Source organism: Pinus tabuliformis, chromosome 3_1 (assembly GCF_031772625.1).
Source record: "Pinus tabuliformis cultivar Carrire ecotype Pingquan chromosome 3_1, CPIR1, whole genome shotgun sequence".
In the NCBI taxonomy this organism is placed as follows: Eukaryota; Viridiplantae; Streptophyta; class Pinopsida; order Pinales; family Pinaceae; genus Pinus; species Pinus tabuliformis.
This window is the reverse complement of record NC_142301.1, coordinates 882,782,597-882,803,666: the sequence shown is the minus strand read 5'-3', so window position 1 is coordinate 882,803,666 and position 21,070 is coordinate 882,782,597. Positions and strand designations below refer to the sequence as shown.

General features: G+C 40.5%; 1 protein-coding gene across 2 annotated transcripts in view; it reads right to left on the bottom strand.

The window, feature by feature from the left end:
• LOC149190430 (psbP-like protein 1, chloroplastic) overlaps nucleotides 1-20,127 on the bottom strand; it is a 253,185-nt gene extending 233,058 nt beyond the window's left edge. Inside the window, exons 1-3 of one of the 2 annotated variants that reach the window (XM_089412148.1) lie at nucleotides 19,970-20,127; nucleotides 19,792-19,860; nucleotides 19,496-19,598 (exon numbers count right to left, since the gene is read on the bottom strand). In XM_089412148.1, coding sequence (XP_089268274.1) covers nucleotides 19,496-19,598; nucleotides 19,792-19,854 — 166 coding nt within the window. In that variant the 5' untranslated portion in view covers nucleotides 19,855-19,860; nucleotides 19,970-20,127. Of the gene's footprint in view, nucleotides 1-19,495; nucleotides 19,599-19,791; nucleotides 19,863-19,969 lie in introns of both variants that reach the window. The other variant, XM_089412149.1, reaches the window with a different exon arrangement.
• Nucleotides 20,128-21,070: the final 943 nt, after the last annotated feature.

The following is a 21,070-nucleotide window of genomic DNA, read 5'->3' as shown; positions in this document are numbered from 1 at the left end:
ATTGTGAAATCCGGTTTTAGTATGACATCATAGATAGAAGCATGTGATAGTAGCATATTGAGAGTCTACTTGATTGAATTGCTTTATAAGAATCATCTAGTATTTTCAAGAATGAGAAATTTGGGACCATTTTGCATTATGTTCATCCATAAATTGTCTAACATTATGTTAGAGGTAGTCATTTTGCCAAGGTGGATCCTCAAGATCCTGTAAGAACCATCACTTTGGAGGTTCTTGGAAAAGGCATTATGACAAGGATTAGTATATATTCCATATTGTTTGGAAACAATACTCTTAAAAGGATGAAGGAATGCAATTGGTCATGTTGCAAGCTCATTGAAGGATACATATAGCTAGATGACTATGTGAAAGATTAAGAATGGATGTTTGAAGTAACTTTTGGGTAGGATTCACATAATCCTATAAGAAAAGTTGGTCATAAATCATGCATGATGAATCTTTCATTTGGTTATATGATGCCTAATAGGATGAATTTGACTTACTCTAGAATGAATGGAATATTAAGACTTTCTCGCTAGAATAATAATCAACATCTAGTATAATCTCCGGAAGAAAATGGTAACTTGGTAATCAAGTTCAATCCTTGGGCACTCTGATGCATGAAGGAAGATTCATATGGAGATGGAACTTGAGGATGTTGATGATGAGAAAGTTGTCTCAATGAGTTAAGTTTGATGTTAATAATTATTATTGGTTATTTGGTTAACATATTGTTTGCTACCTGGAAGGATGATGCATGAGTACATAACAATAGTTGAGGCAAGTTCAACTATATGGATGAAATGTATGAAGAATGTTGAGAGAAAGCTCAATATATGGTACTTGGCAACTGTGAAGTCGAGATGCGCTCATCTTGGGATTGAAAGGTAGAAATGCGAGAAGATAACCTAAAGGTCAAAGGAGATCACTTTCATGAGAAAGCTATGATCAACTTGAAGTCTGGAAAGGCTCAATATAATGCCTTCATTAATGATGACAGAATGAAAGTGTTGTGCAAGTTTGATGACCTGGAATCTGTCACAAGATTAAAGAGTGAAGATGGCTCCATAATACCTTGAAAGAAAGAAAGCTCAATACAAGATATGCAAAGGAAAGAGGGATCCATGTAGCTATGAAGAACAAGTAGCTGATATTCTTAATAAGACAATCTATAAGGCCTGTGGTGTTGACTTCCCAAATAGAAAGGAAGTTTGGAATCTCCTCTAGATTTGAGAGGGAGTAAAGGAGTCTCCTTGAATAGGAGCAAGGATCTATTCCCCGGTCAAGAGGAAATAGGGATATCCTCTCTGATTGAAAGGGAGTGATGTTGGACATCACATGTGCATTCTTGTCTTCATGTGTCATGCACTTGACCAAGACTGACAGTCATAAGTCTAAGTGAAGGCTTTGGAGAGAGAATGGTGGAGGATTGGATAAGCATTCGTGGTTTCCTTGAGGATATAGCATCCAAGAAAGGAAAGGGACCGACGCTCTTTGAGGATAGGATAAGTGTCCAAGATAAGAGTGGTCGAAGAGGACCGATATTCTTTTAGGATTCAGGTTTAGAAATCCAAGATAAGAATATTCCTAAAAGGACATACCTTGTGGACATCCGAATGGGGTATGTGCCTTATAGAGGTATTGGTGTATCACACGTAAAGCCTCCCAGCATAATGCTCTTGAATAAAGTAGAGCTTATCTAGTTAGGCCTCAAAGACAGTGTTGGTTGATCATAATGTTGATGCTTACAGTTGGCTTATCAAACCGACTCTTCTTATGAGAACTTTTCAAAGGGAGTACTATCCTTGTACTTGTTGGACAATTATGAATACCTCCCTAGTTAAGAGGGAGTGTTGAAGAATGTAACTAGTTTTGGTCCTCATAGTTGTCATTTGACTCATGTCATCTTATTTGGAGAAAGAAAATGATGTCAAGAATAAAAGAAAATTATTTTTGGAGCATGGGTTTCATACTCAAGTTATTTGTGATTGGGTCTCCTAGGGTTTACATGAGTCAAAGAGTCATTTTTATATTGTAAAAGACCCTTTCGAGCACTTGTATCAAAAAAAGAAAAATTATTTTGTATACGGAAATGTCTAAAAGGCTCCTAAGAACCAAGTCGGCCTTGTGAGGGATATTTGAGCCCTAAGAAAGGCTATAAAACGAAGAGCATTCGACCTATTGTAACACACATCATCACACAAATCTCGGATTTGCTCTGAAGTGAAGAAGGAATGCGAGGGTCCTAGGAAAGCAAGAGAAGGCTAGCAAAGGAAGGGAGAAGCCCTTGAAGAAATCAAAGGTCTAAATTTGCATGTTTCTGCTCACACGTGCGAGAAGCCTAGGGTTTCTGGATGCACTTCAGGTCTGAAAATTGCAGGATAAGTTGCAGACTTCGCTTGGAGAAACAAAAGGCTAGAAGAGCCTTGCTTTGAAGGAACATTGTCTCGCTACTCTTGGAAGACCTTATCTTGCATTGAAGAAGAAAGTTTGGGTGGCTGACTTGGTTCTTGGTGGTAGCCTTGGTCTAGGGTTTGGTCTTGGAAGTCTCCTTTGAAGTTGATTCTATGAGAAGAGAATTTCTTTTGGGTTTTTCCCTTGGAGGGGTGTTGCCCAGGCTTGGAATCTATATCTTGTGTTCATGTGATCTTTATTGTTTGGCATTTATTTGATGATAAGAACATAAGCATAATAAAGAAGAACATAATGTCACAAATAACTATCAAGTAAGGAAAAGATTAATTAATATGTTGCCCTAATCGATTTTCCAACATGGTATCAGAGCTAAGGTCAAAGGCATGGCAGCTGGAAGATCACTGGAGGAACTTTTGCATTGTTCCAAGAAGCCAAGCAAAAGGGATTGCTTGGATCAGTCTTGAAGGTTGAGATAGCTAAATCAAGTTCTGAACTAGAAGGATAATTTTGGGCTATTTTTTGTGCTATCTAAAATGAGATCAGACCTCTGAAATGAGGCCGCAAGCCTGGGTTTGAGATCTGAGGTTTATAAAGGACCACACAAGCACAATGAGCATCAAACGTAAGGGAGAATACCTTTGAATTGGCCGCAGGAATTTGGAGCACAACAAAAGAAAAGAAGACTTTTTCTAGGATAATTTTTCGGTGTTTGTTGAGAAAAGTCAAATCAGATGCAGGGCCGAATATTTGAGGAAATTTTGGGCTAGTTCATGTGACATTTATACTGTAGCATTTCTCTGAAATCAGGCTGAGTCCTATGATTGTTTAGGAAAGAGGGATGAGTCCTATACTTACGGTTGGGAGGGGTCGTAAGGCCTAAACTAAAGTTGTAACCCATCTACAACAACAGCGTATGGGAGTAGGAGGCTAAGGGAGGAAGTCTGCAACTGTAGGAGGATTGTTGCTGACATTGACTATAGTAAGCCCTAACCAGAGGGTCGAAATTGCAGTATGATAATCATAAGCTTGACTCCAAATTAGCAAAGTAAGGAAGTACTATTGTAGATTATTTTTGTGCTTACTGGAAGCCCTAGTTTGAGGGCCGAAATCACAGTGAAAACATTAGGAGTTCCAAAAAGTTGATAAGAGATACCAGACCCCTTAAAAGATAATAAATAAGGAAGAACTATGGTATCTCGATTCTTAGTCAATGGTCATTTGAAGCTAGGAACTACAATTGAAGTCCAGTTTGAGATTCAATAGTAGCATCTACTACATACCCTAAATTGAATTCAAGAGTAGCAACAGTTAGTCATCTTGAGAAGAGCATATTGTCTTGACATCCTTGGAAGCTTCTCTTGAGGGCAGTTCTAAAGGAAGTGCAACTTCATCTATGAGATCAAGTATTTGTCCTTGGGAAGCAGTCTCTTTCAAATGAAGTACTTTGCAAGAAAGGATAAGGTAAGGTTGCAAGAAGGTATGTATGATCTCTAGGTATTATATGTTCAATTGCAAGTTTTTGAAGGGTTTGCATGAAATGCTTTAGGGTTTTGTTGCATGTTTTGAATCTAGGGTTTGTAGACTTCTCATGATTTTTGGTATCTAGGGATTGTAAACCCTAAAGGGGACTTGAAGTAGAAAACCCTTGTCATGTGAGGAACCCTAATCCTAATATGTTCATTCTCTCATTGAAACCCTAGCTCTTGACTTCTAGGGTTTGCAGATAATCTAGGGCAAATCGTAAACTTGAGCGAGGGTGGAATTGAAATCTAGGATATAACATCAAAACCCTAGGGTTGATGTTTCTAAAATAAATATCAAGGAATTTAGGGTTTTGTCTAAGAACCCTAGAAGTATACCCTCTAAGAAATCCATGGAAACCCTAGATCATCATCATGATCTTGTATTTGTATATTTTGCTTTGTTGTACTTCTTGATGAATGTTGCACGTACATAATGAAAGAAGCAAAATGAGAAGGATGGATGAGCAAAGCAATCCTTGGGCTTGTTAATGATAAGCATGATGGAAGGAGGGAATTGCAAGGACCCTGAAGAAACTAATAAGGTCATTAAAGGAGTAAGCATGTATCATTATGTTTTCTAGAAGAATCTTGTTTTGGCATAGCATCATAGATAGAAGCATGTGATAGTAGCATATTTGAAGTCTACTTATTTGAATTTCTTGAAATCATCTAGTCCTTTAAGAATGAAAAGCTTGGGACCATTTTGCATAAGTGTTCATCCATACTTTTTTTTGCAACTGACTGTGTAGAGGCCGAGTCGGTTTCCATGGATTTTCTTCAGAATGCCCTCAGCAAAGTCCCGGTGCCCTGCTATTCGAATGCAGGAAGACCTGGAAAGGATGCGTATGGGCGGCTGCTTAACTGTAACGGTAAGGGAGGCGAGATAATAGAGGCTGTAATAGTTTTTACCATTGACGTTTTTGGTGATTTTGCACCCAGTCCAGAGCTCTGTCAGCTTCTTCCTGCAGAAGATAATCATACCTACCCTCTGCTCCTAGTTCAGTGGATCAGCAGACTGCATGATCCCTCCATTTCGTTTGGCTGTGAGGCTTCGGGGGTTTTAGCGGCGGCAGATCTGAAGCGCGGCAGCTTAAAGCCGGTGTTCGAAGGGAAATGCGGAGAGCAAACGTGCCATACCCAGAACGCGCGATGCAATGGCACGGGGGAAAGGAGAGAAGAAAACTGGGACGCGGCAGGGTTGGAATCTGAAGGTTCTTACACTGTTTCGGTCGCTGCAACCAAAGAAGGGGGATTGCAAGATGCAGATCTGCTCCCTAGGCCATACATAGTAGATCAGCTAGGGCAAACTCCAGCCCTCAATTTTGATTCTACAGGGCTTGATGACTTCGTTAAGTCCTATGAAACGCAGGCTCTAATCTGCCGTTTTAACAGTTTTTGGCCAAAACCAATGGATCTATTTCACTGGATTTTCACCACTTGGACCATGGAATGTGACATACATTTATGCTCCAAAGGTTTTTTTATAGTTAGATTTGCATCCACGGAAGTCAGAAATACAATCTTCAGTGTTGGGCCTTGGTTTTGGGGAACATCGGGGCTGTTTATGACCCCATGGTTTCCAGATTTCGATCCAAACAAAATGACTGTATCCAAAGTGCCGGTCTGGGTCCGCCTATATAACCTTCCCCTTCACTTTTGGAGTGAACGAGTATTGGAAGGAATTGGGAACAGCATAGGGAAATATATCAAAACAGATCTGGAAAGGATTGATGAAAGGGTCTACACTTTTGCACGCATTTGTGTGGAAGTAGATCTAAGTAAAGGGCTGCCGGACAACATAAGGCTGATCTACAAACAACAAAACTGGCTGCAAGCACTAGACTATGAAAATACTGCTTTCAGATGTAGGCTCTGCAGGATGACAGGACACCTGCAAAGCACATGTCCAGAAGCCAAGAAAGCAAACAGTAAAAAGAAGCAGAAAGGGAAGCAGAGGAAAGGATGGCAATTCCCCCCCCCCTAACTCAGAGGACGAAGAATCAGAAGCAGAAGAGGAAGAGATCTCTGCAGAGAATGCTGAGGTATCTCAAGGAATGGAGACTCAGAAGGAAACCACATCAGAAAACAAGGCTACACAGCTTTACTCAAATCAGGCAGAGAAGGCAAGTGAGGATCTGAGTATGGGAGGAACCAAACGGCATCACCACTCAGATACTTCAGATTCAGACAAGGAAACAGCCTCACAGAAAGTAGAAACACAGTTAGTCATAGCTTCGATCGAGCCCACTCAAGGAGAGTGGCGCAAGGTCGAAAAGAAAAAGGGGAGAAAAACTTGAGTTTTCTCTTCCGGACTCCAGTTTTTCCCCTATTTCTCCCTTCTTCTTTCTTCTTTTTCCTTTTTTCTTCTTCTTAATGCACGTTAGTTTGTTAACGTTGCTGGGGGTGCAAAAGCACTCGAGCCCAGATGGGCAGCTTATGGAAATGCTTCAATGCATCTGCTAGTGTAACTTTTCATTTTTTTTAATAAAAGGTTACCGATTTTTTCCTGGGGAAAAAGTGTTCATCCATACATTGTCTAACATTATGTTAGAGGAAGTCATTTTGCTAAGGTGGATCATCATGATCATGTAAGAGTCATCATCTTGGAAGGCTCTTGGAAGAAGCATTAAGACAAGATTAGTATAGGATGAAGGAATACAATTGGTCAAGTTACAAGCTCATTGTAGAATACAAATAGCTAGACGATTGTGTGAAGATTAAGAATGCATGTTTAAAGTAACCTTCGGGGAGGACTCACATAATCCTATAAGAATGGTTGGTCATATGCATAGTGAATCTTTCATTTGGTTATATGATGCCTAAGAAGATGAATTTGACTTACTCTAGAATGGATAAAATGCTAAGAACTTTCTCGCTAGAATATATTTATTAATGATCAACATCTAGTATAGTCTCTAGAAAATAATGGGAACTTGGTAATCAAGTTCGATCCTTGGACAGTCTGATGCGTGAAGGAAGAATCATATGGAAATGGACCTTGAAGATGTTGATGATGAGAAAGTTGTCACAATGAGGTGAGTCTAATGTTAATATTTATTGTTGGCTATCTAGTTAACATATTGTTTTGCTACTTGGAAGGATGTTGCAGGATGTCAATTGAGGTAAATTCAACTATATGAATGGAATGTGCTCATCTTGGGATTGAAAGGTAGCAGCGGGAGAAGATAACCTAAACGTAAAAGGAGATCACTTTCTTGAGGAAGCTATGACCAGCTGGAAACTTGGGAAGGCTCAATATAATGCCTTCATCGAAAATGACAAGATGAAAGTGATGTGCAAGATTAATGACCTGAAACCTGTCATAAGATCAAAAGAAGAAGATTGCTCCATGATACCACGAAAAGAAGCAAGCTCAATACAATGAGATGTAAAGGAAAGAGGGAGCCATGCAGCTGTAAAAACAAGCTATAAGGCTTGTGGTGGTGACTTCCCAAATTAAAAAGGAAGTCTGGAATCTCCTCTAGATTTGAGAGGGAGTAAAGGAGTCTCCTTGAATAGGAGCAAGGATCTATTCTCAAGTAAAAAAGGGAATAGGGATATCCTCTCTGGTTGAGAGGGAGTGATGTCAAACATCACGTGTGCATTCTTGTCTTCATGTGTCATGCACTTGACCAGGACTAACAGTGGTAAGTCTAAGTGAAGGCCTTGAAGAAAGAAGGGTTGAGGATTGGATAAGCATCTATGGTTTCCTTGAGGATGGAACATCAAAGAAAGGAAAGGGATCGACACTCTTTCAGGATAGGACAGGTGTCCATGATAAGAATGGTCGTAGAGGACCGATATTCTTTGATGATTCAAGATTGGAAATCCAAGATAAAGAATAGTCCTAAAAGGACATACTTTGTGGACATCTAGATGGGGTATGTGCCTTGTAGAGGTAGTGAGGTATCACACGTAAAGCCTCCCAGCATAATGCTCTTGAATAAAGTAGAGCTTGTCTAGTTAGGCCTCAAAGGCAGTGTTGGTTGATCATAATGTTGATGCTTACAGTTGGCTTATCAATCCGACTCTTCTTATGAGAACTTTTCAAAGGGAGTATTTTCCTTGTACCAATTGGACAATTATGAATACCTCCCTAGTTAAGAGGGAGTGTTGAAGAATATCACAAGTTTTGGTCCTCATAATTGTCATTTGACTCGTGTCATCTTATTTGGAGAAATAAAATGATGTAAAGAATAAAAGAAAATTATTTTTGGAGCATGGGTTTCATGCTCAAGTTATTGTCATTAGGTCTCCTAGGGTTTACATGAGTCAAAGAGTCATTGTTATATTGTAAAAGACCCTTTTAGGCACTTGTATCAAAGAAAGAAAAAATATTTTGTATATGGAAATGTCTAGAAGGCTCCTAAGAACCAAGTCGGCCAGCCTACATGAAGTCGGCCTTGTGAGGGATATTTGAGCCCTAAGAAAGGCTATAAAAGGAAGAGCATTTGACCTATTGTCACACACATCATCACACACATCTTGGATTCGGTTTGTAGTGAAGAAGGAATGCAAGGGTCCTAGGAAAGCAAGAGAAGGCTAAGGGAGGAAGGGAAAAGCAAGCCCTTGAAGTAATCAAAGGTCTGAATTTGCATGTTTTTTCTCACACGTGCGAGAAGCCTATGGTTTCTGGATTGACCGCAGGTCTGAAAATTGCAAGATAAGTTGCAGACTTCACTTGGAGAAACAAAAGTCTAGAAGAGCCTTGCTTTGAAGGAACATTGTCTCACTACTCTTGGAAGACCTTATCTTGCATTGAAGAAGAAAGTTTGGGTGGTTGACTTGGTTCTTGGTGGTAGCATTGGTCTAGGGTTTGGTCTTGGAAGAATCCTTTGAAGTTGTTTCTATGAGAAGAGAAGTTCTTTTGGGTTTTCCCCTTGGAGGGGTTTTTCCCTAGCTTGGAACCTATATCTTGTGTTCATGTGATCTTAATTGTTTTGGCATTTATTTGAAGATAAGAACATAAGCATGATAAAGAAGAAGAACATAATTTCACAAATAACTGTCAAGGAAAAGATGAATTAATATGTTGCCCTAATCAATTTTCCAACAATTCAAGCCCTATGAAAGGCTATATAAAGGAAAGCTTTGACCTCATTTAAGAGATATCAATTCTACACATCTCTTGGATTTGATCAGATCAAGAAAGAAGGGTGCGAAGGCCTTGAAAAGAAAGGGAAGAATAGAGAAGCAAGAAAGAAGCCTCAAAAAATTTCGGAAGTCTAAAATCTAGCCTTTTTCTGGTCACACATGCGAATACTCTAGGGGTATCTAGGGTTACCACAGGTCCGAAGTTGCAAGAGGTATTGCAGGCGACCTTGACAAGCTCAAAAGGCTAGAAGAGCTCTCATCCTGAAGAAATATTTTTTCACTATCCTTGGAGATTGGCTGATTGACTTGGTACTTGGTGGGAGGCCTGGTCTAGGGTTTGGTCTTGGAAGTCTCCTCTGAAGTTGATTCTATAAGAAGAGAATTTTTTTCTAGATTTTCCCCTTGGAGGGGTTTTTCCTTGGCTTGGAGCCTATATATTGTGTTCATTTTTGTATGGTTGTGATCTTCACTGTTTTGGCATATATTTGATGATGAGAATATAAGCATAATAAAGAAGAAGAACATAATATCACAAGTAACTTTCATGAATGGAAAAGATGAATTAAATGCTCCCTAATCAATTTTCTAGCATGAATAATCATTGAATTGATGACCCATGCCCATATCTTGGGTCAAGGGACCTCCATGAAGCATGGGAGTGACTTCCAAAGCTCAAAAACAAGTCATAAAACCCTCAATGCTCATATTAACATCAAAATAGATGGGGTTGACCCCTTAAGTTCAGCTCACTAATCTTCAAGTGGTGACCTTTATGTCACCTCCACATCATCAAACTTGTGTTAAGTTAGTGCCAAGTCATATCTTCAAAACAAAATGCCACTTAAGTGACCCCCTTTACCTCATATCATGCTCTTAAGTAACCCCACAACTGTCATAGCATCCACACATGTGGGTTGGCCTTCACAATAGGTGAAAATCAGCTAAGTAAATGACCAATTAAGAGAGCGCTTCATAGTCTCCCATGTGGCATGTCAATAAAAGGTCCAAATGTGCACAACAAGCCCAAAAATGCCTCAAAGAGTGTGACCGACACCGTGGGACATGTGATATGTTTCAAAAAATGTGAAAACATCCAAAAATCAGAATGCCATCGAATTGCCTTGTTCATCAAAAATGCATGTGAACGCTCCTGCCATAAGGAGGGGTAATAGTGTCTACAAATACCATTACAGCACTGAAGCACTGTTAATTTTAGGTATTTTCTATGCTGATAGCAAATTTACTTCAATTTTCCATATTAGCTTAATATCAATTCCAAATTAGCAATCACATTTAGCATGATAGTAAAATGCGGATAGAACATAAACATAAATCGCAGAAGACAAGCCAAGACAAGAGGACACAAGATGTGGCGCCAGCCAGGGACAAACCCTAATGTGGGGAAACCCTTGACCAATTCTTCTTATATGTTCTTCAATAGTTCAGCAGAGAGAGAGAGATAGTATGTATACATCAAAAGTCAACATTTTGACTTGTCATAATAAGAGCAGAGATCTTCTCTAAGAAGATGACACATGAGGTAGCTGATTCGAACACAGGTGATTCCATCACCTTGCAGTACCTATCACTGTGTTGCACCATCATACCATGTCCATCATCACTGTGTTGCACCATCACTGAGTTGTACCTCATCATGTTGTACCCAACATGTTGCTCTTCATCATCATGTTGCACTATGCATCACTGTGTTGCACCATTGTCACTGTGCACTATGTTGCACCTGTTCACTGTTGTACCCATCATTGTGCACTATGTTGCACCTATTCACTGTTGTACCCATCATTGTGCACTATGCTGCACCAATGACTCTTGTACCCATCACTGTGCAATATGTTGCACCCATCATACACATGTTGCATCCTTCACATTGCACTTCAATACATTCATGCTGATGTACCCTATTACTATGTTGTCCCATCATATCATATTGTTGCACCCTATCACTATGTTGTCAATACTACAGGACCCTTCTTAAGGGCTAGATAGACAGCAGCTAGGGCAGCTCTATAGCTACAGATTAGGGCCACCTTAGGACAGCGTATATGGAGCTCTCTTGACAGCATTTAGAACCTGTCTTTTTAGGCCTCCTTTATACAGTCATTAGCCCTCTTATTCTCTGTGGCTAGGGCATGATATGACCCTCCTAAATCAGCGTCTAGATGTTTGTTATAGACCTGCGTTTTTACCCACTCCTTCTTGTGTTTTCATGATCATATTTAGGGCAGCATTAGAGTTGTGTCTCCTTCATGACTAGGGCTTCTCCTTGCTGGGAATAGAGGTCTCTTTTAGGACAGCGTTAGGGCATATAAGGACAGCGCCTTAGTGTCTAGGTTATGCCTTTCCTTACTGTGATTCCAAGGCTACATTGAAGTCTTAAGAACAGCGTTGAAGGTTCTTCATCATGATTGCTATTAAATCTTCTCACAACCCTGCGGCTAGGGCACATTGACAGCAAATTTAGGATCTTCATAGATCAGCATCATAGGGTCTCTTAGACCTGCGTTTAGGACATCTTAGGGTCTCTTCTAGACCAACAACATAGATGCCTTTCTCTTCTGTGTTAAAGCCTTCTTCACCATGATTGTGTTAGAGTCTAGGGCATCCTTATATGACAGCATATGGCAGCATCTTAGGGTCTGCATTTAGGGCATGAACTCTCTTCTAAGACAGCATTGAGACTTCCTCCATTAACTGCGTTTATTAGGGCAGCGTTAGAAGCTAGGTCATCTTCTTTTAGGGCTACGTATATCCTTCTTTCCCATGGCAACATTCAGATCTAGGGGATCTCTTCACTAGGGCAGTGTTGTCTCTTAGGATCACTCGTCCCACCAAAACCCAAAGACAAGTGGAGAGGAAGAGATCACAAGAAGAGTGTGAGAGAAAATGACTAGCAAGCCACCTCTTTTTATACTAAAACGTCAAGCACATTTGAGGGCAATTTGGCTGTTGGCTGACCTTGACGAATTGTCCCATAACACAAATAAATTCATATCTCCATGAATACATGTCGGAATCGGATGATCTTTAGATGAATCCTACACCTCTTGACAAGAGGAATCCAAGAAAAATATCAGCTACCAGGAATAAGTAGACCCACATGGAGTTTGGCCCTAGTTGCCAATTTTAACACTCCCTCTCAACTATGGAGAACTCCATCTGCCAAAATGTACTATCTTTGTCATCAATGCCCTGCACTGCTGTGCTTTGCTCTACTGAACTATGAAGAAGTGGAAGAAGAAGTGATCGAGAATGTATCGTACCATCGTAACCTGATCCGAAGTCAATCCCATATAAAAGAGAGTGTCTCATACCACTCTTACTGACCCGAAGTCAGTTCCAATGAAGAGAGTGTCTCATACCACTCTTACTAACCCGAAGTCAGTTCCAATGAAGAGAGTGTGTCATACCACTCTTACTGATCCGAAATCAGTTCCAAAAGAGAGTGAGTTATATCACTCTTACTGACCCAAAGTCAGTTCCAATTGATCCTAGATCAATATCATCCTAACATAGGGAGTACGATAGTAACACGATGCGTCCATCGGTACTACTATGGTCCCTATCCTCATTTCCCTACTCATTGGCTAGATGAGAGGTACTTCCCATGAGTCCCAGACTGCATGGGTAGGATGTCTCAGTAGGAGAAGGATGAACCACTCATCCTGCCTACATGTCGCCAGGGTATCCCAGGGGAAGGTTGAACCACTCACCCTGTACACAAAAAATCACTAGGGGAAGGCTAAACCACTCACCCTATGACTCTGTCTCAGCCAGAGAAGGAGGAACCACTCATCTTGCCTAGTGTTTTGAAACTCCGGCTCGGACTCCGAATCAGCCGAGGGTCGACTCCGACTCGGTATCGACTCGGCCGGCTCGATTTTAATGACTCGGTCGTTGTAAAAAATACATTAAATATTTATTTTTTATAAAAACACATAATTTTAAAGATTTTCATTCATGTTTCCAAACACACAGCATTAGAATATAGATAGAAGACAAAATATGATCAAAGTAGGCTCATGAATATATCCATTATATTAAAATGGCACCCAATGCACTGTCCAATACATACACGATGATGATATAGAGATCAAAACAAAAACACATAACCAAGGAGGCTAGAAATGGCCTCTACAACAAAAGTCTGTGACTAGTACTACTGGCTACTGCTAGAGTTGCCAACATCATCTGGCTCAGTGTTACTTGGGAGCGGGAGCGACATTTTCGGAAGCTCCCGGTTTGGGAGCGAATCCCGGAGGAGTTCGACAACCAATGTCACTAACATCAAGGTACATAGAGGGATTGGTGCTCTTGATTAAATACGAGTTCCATACCCTAATACATGACAAAATTCAATGGAAACATTGCAATCCCCCAATCCTGAAATCCTGAAAAACCGATAAGTCTGTTGGATTTTGAATGAAATCTAAAATTCTACTTTCTCCATATGAAATCCAATGAGGTTGGAACCACTCTCAAACATCCTGAGTCATTTCATGGTAATGTTAAAAATTTAAGTAAAAGGATGAAAATGAAGATTAAGGAGAATGTCACTTTTACTTTAAGAATTTAACATTACCATGAATAGCATAGCCTTAGTAGGGCAATATGATCAAATACTAGGGTTTGGGAGAGGGGAATGGACCCCAAAGACCAGCAAACTAATTCATAAACCCCTTTGGAGTCCCCCACACTTAGAAAAATTTTAAAAAAAATCAAAAAAAGGTGTGTTTTTATGGTTCACTGGCCACTGTCAGCTACTCGGCCGAGTAGTTACGGATCCAGCCGAGTCGGCCGAGTTATGACTGACTCGGCCAAGTCATGCTATGACTCAGTCGGGTCAGTCATAACTTGGCTGACCAAACCGAATTTTCTGCCGGGTTGAAATTTTTTTCCGGCTCGGACCAACTCGGCCGAGTCGGTTCCGAGCCGGCCGAATCTTAAAACAATGATCCTGCCTACATAGCAGACCACTAGGGGAAGGCTGAACCACTCACCCTATGGTTGCTCATTGCTCCAAGATGTACCCCCAAGCCCCCGGAGCTCCCAGAGCTCAATGTCCATATCATACAGGACCCTTAGGAGAGAGTCTCTCCACGACTCCTAGTCGTTCTTGGAAAGTCACAAATTTGACCTTTCCTAGGGGCTTCAACAGAATGTCAACGACCTGCACATCAGTACCAATGCGATGGAGCCTTCTTGCTCCTTGATGTACCATATCCCAGATAAAGTGGTACCTGATGTCTATATGCTTGGAGCGATCATAGAACACGGGATTCCTCAACAATCGAATCCCCCTCTGGTTGTCACAGAAGATCACGGTGGTATCCAGCATGTGTCCAAACAGCTCACTGAAGAGCTTCCTCAACCAGGCAGCTTCACACGAGGTCATACTCGTAACAATGTATTCAACCTCAGCGGTGCTCAAAGCAACCGACTTCTGCTTCCTGCTCATCCAGGATATCAAAGCAGAACCCAAAGAGAACCAGCACCCAGAAGTGCTCTTGCAATCCTCCACACTGCCTGCCTAATCAGCATCAGAATAATCATGCAGCTTCACATTTCCGGCAGTGTATCTCAATCCATGAGAGATTGTGCCCTGAAGATATCTCAAATGATTCTTGGCACCAATCTAGTGAGGCTCAACCATATATGAGCTCAACATGCTAACTGCAAAACATATATCCGGACGGGAATTCACCAAGAACATCAATGCTAGTATGAGTTTATGAAACTTAGAGGCATTTCACAAATCAAGTCTGGCATCACTACCGCATAATTTCTGAAAGTTAACCTCCATCGAGGTAGTCACTCGCTTGCAGTTCGCCATTCCAAAACCGGAATTCGACACCTGTTAGAAAGAGGTCGTCCTCATAAGGTGCCAGTATGAGAGGTCTATCATCCACAACCTCAAAGCAAAAGTTTGGATCGGCTTCACTCCTAGTGAATCTTAGCTTCATCAGATAGTTGTCAATCCTCTCATATCAAGCCCAAGGTGTTAGCTTCAAGCCATAGAGGGCTTTCTTCCACCTACATACATGAGATTCTCGATCTTGAACCTCAAACACCTCAGGTTGTTCCAAATCTATGGACTTGCTACATGAGGGGAATAGTCCCCTTGTAAGATTTTCCTTCGATACATCTCGGACATGTACCTCCATGCTCTTCTTGAATTCAAGCATCCCTTTCACCATCTGACTCACATCGGGTAGGGCCTTATAATGAATATGGGCAAACCTCCGGTGCCATTGAAGAGATGTGTCACATGACATGGTCCCCAATGGACTTCTTGCAACTTGACACAAATTGCCAACCCTGAACTCATGAGTAAAAGCATCTTTGAAAATTCCATTTTCAAACACGTACCTTTCCATCAATGAATGCCACCTTGAAACCTTTGACTTCCATTGCCGAAATGGACACCAGGTTCTTCTTGAGATCAGGTACATAAAGAACTTCTTGTAAATGAATCGTGTTACCCTCATTCAATTGAGGGGTAACATTCCCTACACCCTTTCCGGGATAGGTGGCATTGACTCCAAGTGTAATCCCCACGATTGTTTCCATCTCTACCAAATTAGAGAGCTTCCTTCTATCCGATGAAGTGCCTTGAAGCACTACAATCAACAAGCCAGATTCCCAAAGAGTCTGGAGGAGAAGTAGTGGAGAGGGCCAATATAAGATAATTCTCCTTTAGCTTATCAGAAACAACATTTGATTCTTCATACCTAGAGTTCCTTGCTTTCTTTGAAGAGTCGGCCATTTCCTTGATGACCTGCATTCATTTTTCCTTTGTTGTGGAACCTGTCATTCCTTCGATCATTGAAGATGCCCCTGGAATGATTGTTATCATCATCAAGTGATGTGTCCCTTCTATTCGGACACTCCCTCGCATAATGGCCAAACTTATTGCAAGCAAGGCCATCAGATGCTTTCACTACGCCACTCGGATAATATTCTCTGTTTTGCCTTCACCCTTGGTGAATTTGAAGAGGGATGAGGAACCCATTGAGCCTTTTGTCATTTCCAACTGCCTTCAGTGATTGCTCTTTCACTCTTGCTTGGGCTTTGTCTTCGCCTCACCTCTGATACCATGTTAATTTTAGGTATGTTCTATGCTAATAGCAAAATTTACTTCAATTTTCCATATTAGCTCAATGTCAATTCCAGATTAGCAATCACATTTAGCATGATAGTAAAATGCAGATAGAACATAAACATAAATCGCAAAAGACAAACCAAGACAAGAGGACACAAGATGTGGCGCTAACCAGGGACAAACCCCAATGTGGGGAAACCCTTGATCAATTATTCTTATATGTTCTTCAATAGTTCAACAGAGAGAGAGAGATAGTATGTACACATCAGAAGTCAACATTTTGACTTGTCATAATAAGAGCAGAGATCTTCTCTAAGAAGATGACACATGAGGTAGCTGATCCGAACACAGGTGATTCCATCACCTTGCAGTACCTATCACAGTGTTGCACCATGATGCACCATCATACCATGTCCATCATCATTGTGCTGCACCACGCTGCACCATCACTGAGTTGTACCTCATCATGTTGTACCCAACATGCTACTCTTCATCATCATGTTGCACTATGCATCATTGTGCTGCACCACTGTCACTGTGCACTATGCTGCACCTATTCACTGTTGTACCCATCACTACGCACTATGCTACACCAATGACTGCTGTACCCATCACTGTGCACTATGCTGCACCTATTCACTGTTGTACTCATCACTGTGCACTATGCTGCACCAATGACTGTTGTACCCATCACTGTGCACTATGTTGCACCCATCATACACACGCTGCATCATTCATGCTGCACTTCAATACTTTCATGCTGCTGTACCCTATTACTATGCTGTCCCATCATATCATATTGCTGCACCCTATCACTATGTTGTCAATGCTACAGGACCCTTCTTAAGGGCTAGATCGACAGCAGCTCTGTAGCTGCGGATTAGGGCCACCTTAAGACAGCGTATATGGAGCTCTCTTGACAGCATTGAGAACCTGTCTTTTTAGGCCTCCTTTATACAGTCATTAGCCCTCTTATTCTCTGCGGCTAGGGCATGATATGACCCTCCTAAATCAGCGTCTAGATGTTTGTTATAGACCTGCGTTTTTACCCACTCCTTGCTGTGTTTCCATGACCGTATTTAGGGCAGCGTTAGAGCTGTGTCTCCTTCATGACTAGGGCTTCTCCTTGCTGCGAATAGAGGTCTCTTTTAGGACAGCGTTAGGGCATATAAGGACAGCGTCTTAGTGTCTACGTTATGCCTTTCCTTACTGTGATTCCAAGGCTACATTAAAGTCTTTAGAACAGCGTTGAAGGTTCTCCATCATGACTGCTATTAAATCTTCTCACAAGCCTGCGGCTAGGGCACATTGACAGCAGATTTAGGGTCTTCATAGATCAGCATCATAGGGTCTCTTAGACCTGCATTTAGGACAGCTTAGGGTCTCTTCTAGACCAACGATATAGATGCCTTTCTCTTCTGTGTTAAAGCCTTCTTCACCATGACTGTGTTAGAGTCTAGGGCATCCTTATATGACAGTGTATGGCAGCATCTTAGGGTCTATGTTTAGGGAATGCATTGAGACTTCCTCCATTAACTGTGTTTATTAGGGCAGCGTTAGAAGCTAGGTCATCTTCTTTTAGGGCTGCGTAGATCCTTCTTTCCCATGGCAACATTCAGATCTAGGGCATCTCTTCATTAGGGCAGCGTTGTCTCTTAGGATCTCTCCTCCCACCAAAACCCAAAGACAAGTGGAGAGGAAGAGATCACAAGAAGAGTGTGTGAGCAAATGACTAGCAAGCCACCTCTTTTTATACTAAAACATTGAGCACATGTGGGGGTAATTTGGTTGCTGGCCAACCTTGATGAATTGTCCCATAACACAAATAAATTCATATCTCCATGAATACATGTCGGAATCGGATGGATCTTTAAATCAATCCTACACCTCTTGACGACAGGAATCCAAAAAAAATATCAGCTGCCATGAATAAGTAGACCCACATGGAGTTTGGCCCTAGTTGCCAATTTTAACCAATTAAGAAAGTGCTCCATAATCTCCCATGTGGCAAGTCAATAAAAGGTCCAAATGTGCACAACAAGCCCAAAAATGCTTCAAAGAGTGTGACCGATGCCATGGGACATGTGATATGTTTCGAAAAATGTGAAAACATCCAAAAATCAGAATGCCATCGAATTGTCTTGTTCATCAAAAATGCATGTGAACGCTCCTGCCATAAGGAGGGATAATAGTGTCTACAGATACCATTACAGCATTGAAGCACAACTAAGCATTGCTCAACATACATCGAAACACAAAAACAAGTGAAAACCATGATTGTAAATTAATCCATAGAACCTTCTTATATAATACCAAATTGTAACTAAACTCCCTTGATGTGAAAAAGGCATATTCAACTTCAATTGGCTAGGGTGCACACTGAACTCCTTGATTTCAACCTCGACCTGTGCACCAGTCAGCTACCCCAGTCAACCCAACCGACCAGGCAAGTGCTTAGTGGACCACTCAATCGAGCTTTCAGTTGACATTCCTAGCTGATTATCGATTGTTTGACTCACCGCTTCCAAAAGATCCAAAGGTGCGATGAACTTATTGTTCTAACATTGAAAAGGTATATTTTGTTAATGTAGTTCTATTTGATGATTTCCACAACTTGTCACTTGTTTAACTCTATAATCAGCTATTTGAGTTCCCTTAAGGCTAGCATGGTGTTACAAATACTCTGAAATATGTTGCTGCACTATAACTCTGCGCTATTGTTCCACTTTTACAATCACGTGTCTTTACATGCCGCATGTCGAGTCTTTTGGGCGTTTAACGGCTCTTTTGGTTGAATAAAACGAGCATAATTGCCACTCTTGCCATCTTCTTCAGAACTTTAGGAACATACTGATTACTTGAAAAATGGAGAGGGCATGCTAAAGATCCGTTTTCATGTGATATTAATGGATATACGGTTAGGTTTAAAGGGGGATTCTCATATTTCAATAGACTAATTTATTCCTTTCCTCTGCGGAGAGGATCATAACATTTGATCTATTTGACCACCTTCCCCCTGTCAATCCACAATTTATCATTTCTGTTTTAAACTCCCTAGTCTAAATCACCCAATTCAGAGGAAAAGTATCCACTGAATCAGAATTCAGATGATCCTCCATAATATTCCAAAACCGCAGAATATTTTCAATGCACTAATTCAGCCCAAAAACGAACACTCAAAACTGCCTCGCCTACTAATTCTGAGAATCAGACAATGAAAAAGGCATTTGCACATAATTCGACATTCTTGAAATGAGATATCGCGCAATATTTCTAGACTAAAACACAGAACTAGCTCAGGTAAGGCATTTATAATTGCAAAGGGGAAAAGGTGCAGAGGTACCTTGCTTGGCAAGGTAAACATTTTCTCCTTGTGCAGAAGCTCTAACAGCTCGGGGGGTAAATCTTCTGTAAGCAACCCCAGAATTATGTCTGAACAAAAGCACCTGTGTAAACAAAGGAGGATTCAGGACACGAACTAGAAAATCATTATACAGATACACGATATGTGTGTGTGTTTGCGTTGGGGGACTGCCAATCTGTTGAGGTGAATCCCCAGCGTATTATATCAATCAATGTAGAGCATTTGGATTGTTTGAGAAAAAATAGTAAGTGGGTAGGCTCATATAGAAAATGCACCTGGCAAGGAGTGAGGGAAGACCATGTTCTATGAAAGACATTCGCATTTTGCAATGTTGCCATTGTTGCCTGCAAATACACAAACAAATAGGACATTATGCTTCCATTCTAGGACGATACCAGCCAAACGTAGTGCAATTTTATCGTCTCCCACTGCTTCAAAAACAGTGGTGTGTACCTGTACAAATCTTTCGGAATGCAATGCCAATGCCCAACCAAAGCAACAGGTAACACCACAAGCAGCCCAAGCTGCCTATCCTCTCATAGACTTCGATGCAATATCGTCACCTTATCCTTAAGTTTTCCTTAGCTTTCCTTATGTAATTTATCATGATAATCTCTCGAAGGACTACCCTATATATAATGGAATAACAATCAAGGTCGTGTTAAGATCAATTGCCTTTTTATTTCGTTGAGAGTGATTTCGGTTTTTTGAATGACTTTCCTTTATGAATACCATAAAGTTATTAATATATTGTTTCAAGTCTCATATGTAATTTTAAGATTTTAAAGATCAGCTTTTACTAAAGATCAAATGTAGATTAATTAAGAACTTACCATGTTAACTAATATTAAGTTCATTAATAATGATTTTACCGCAAAATTTAAGATTTTATATTGGTATATATATATATGTCATAACATTTAAATAATAATTTAATAATTTAAGTAAATATGTCATCAATATATTTCAAGGAGTAAGTTTAATTGGTTATCATTAATATTGTTGGAAATTTAGCTAGTTTTATGCCATTACATGTTTTGTTTAATTTCCTTTAAGCTATGTATATTAGTTTACATCATCACATTAAAAGACATATTATTCATATATATTGAGAGGCATCCCTTAATTTTGCTATGAGAGTTTCATTGAAAAATGATATCACCCATGCATGGCACAAGTAAGTGATAACATATTATAGGTTAAAAGGAAAGGTGATCCAAATATGATTACATTAGAAAAAATAATAACTTGTAATAATAATAAGCCGCATACACAATACTTAATAACTTTTTGCACAACAATCCCCAAGGAGAGTGCCCAAGAGTGTGCATCCCCCTCCCCCCGCCTTGATATGATGCCAACTCACATGAAAGGGGTCTGCAGCTCCCACTATACTTAGAGCATTGCATGTGCTCCTATCACTTCATCAAGCGTGGCACAAAGTCAACATAAGGTTAAACATCATGTGAATATCGTTAGCAACATAGGGGAGGTATAGGAGGAATCAGCAAGAGAATTCTATCATATTGGAAAAGTTGAAGGAAAAAATGACAA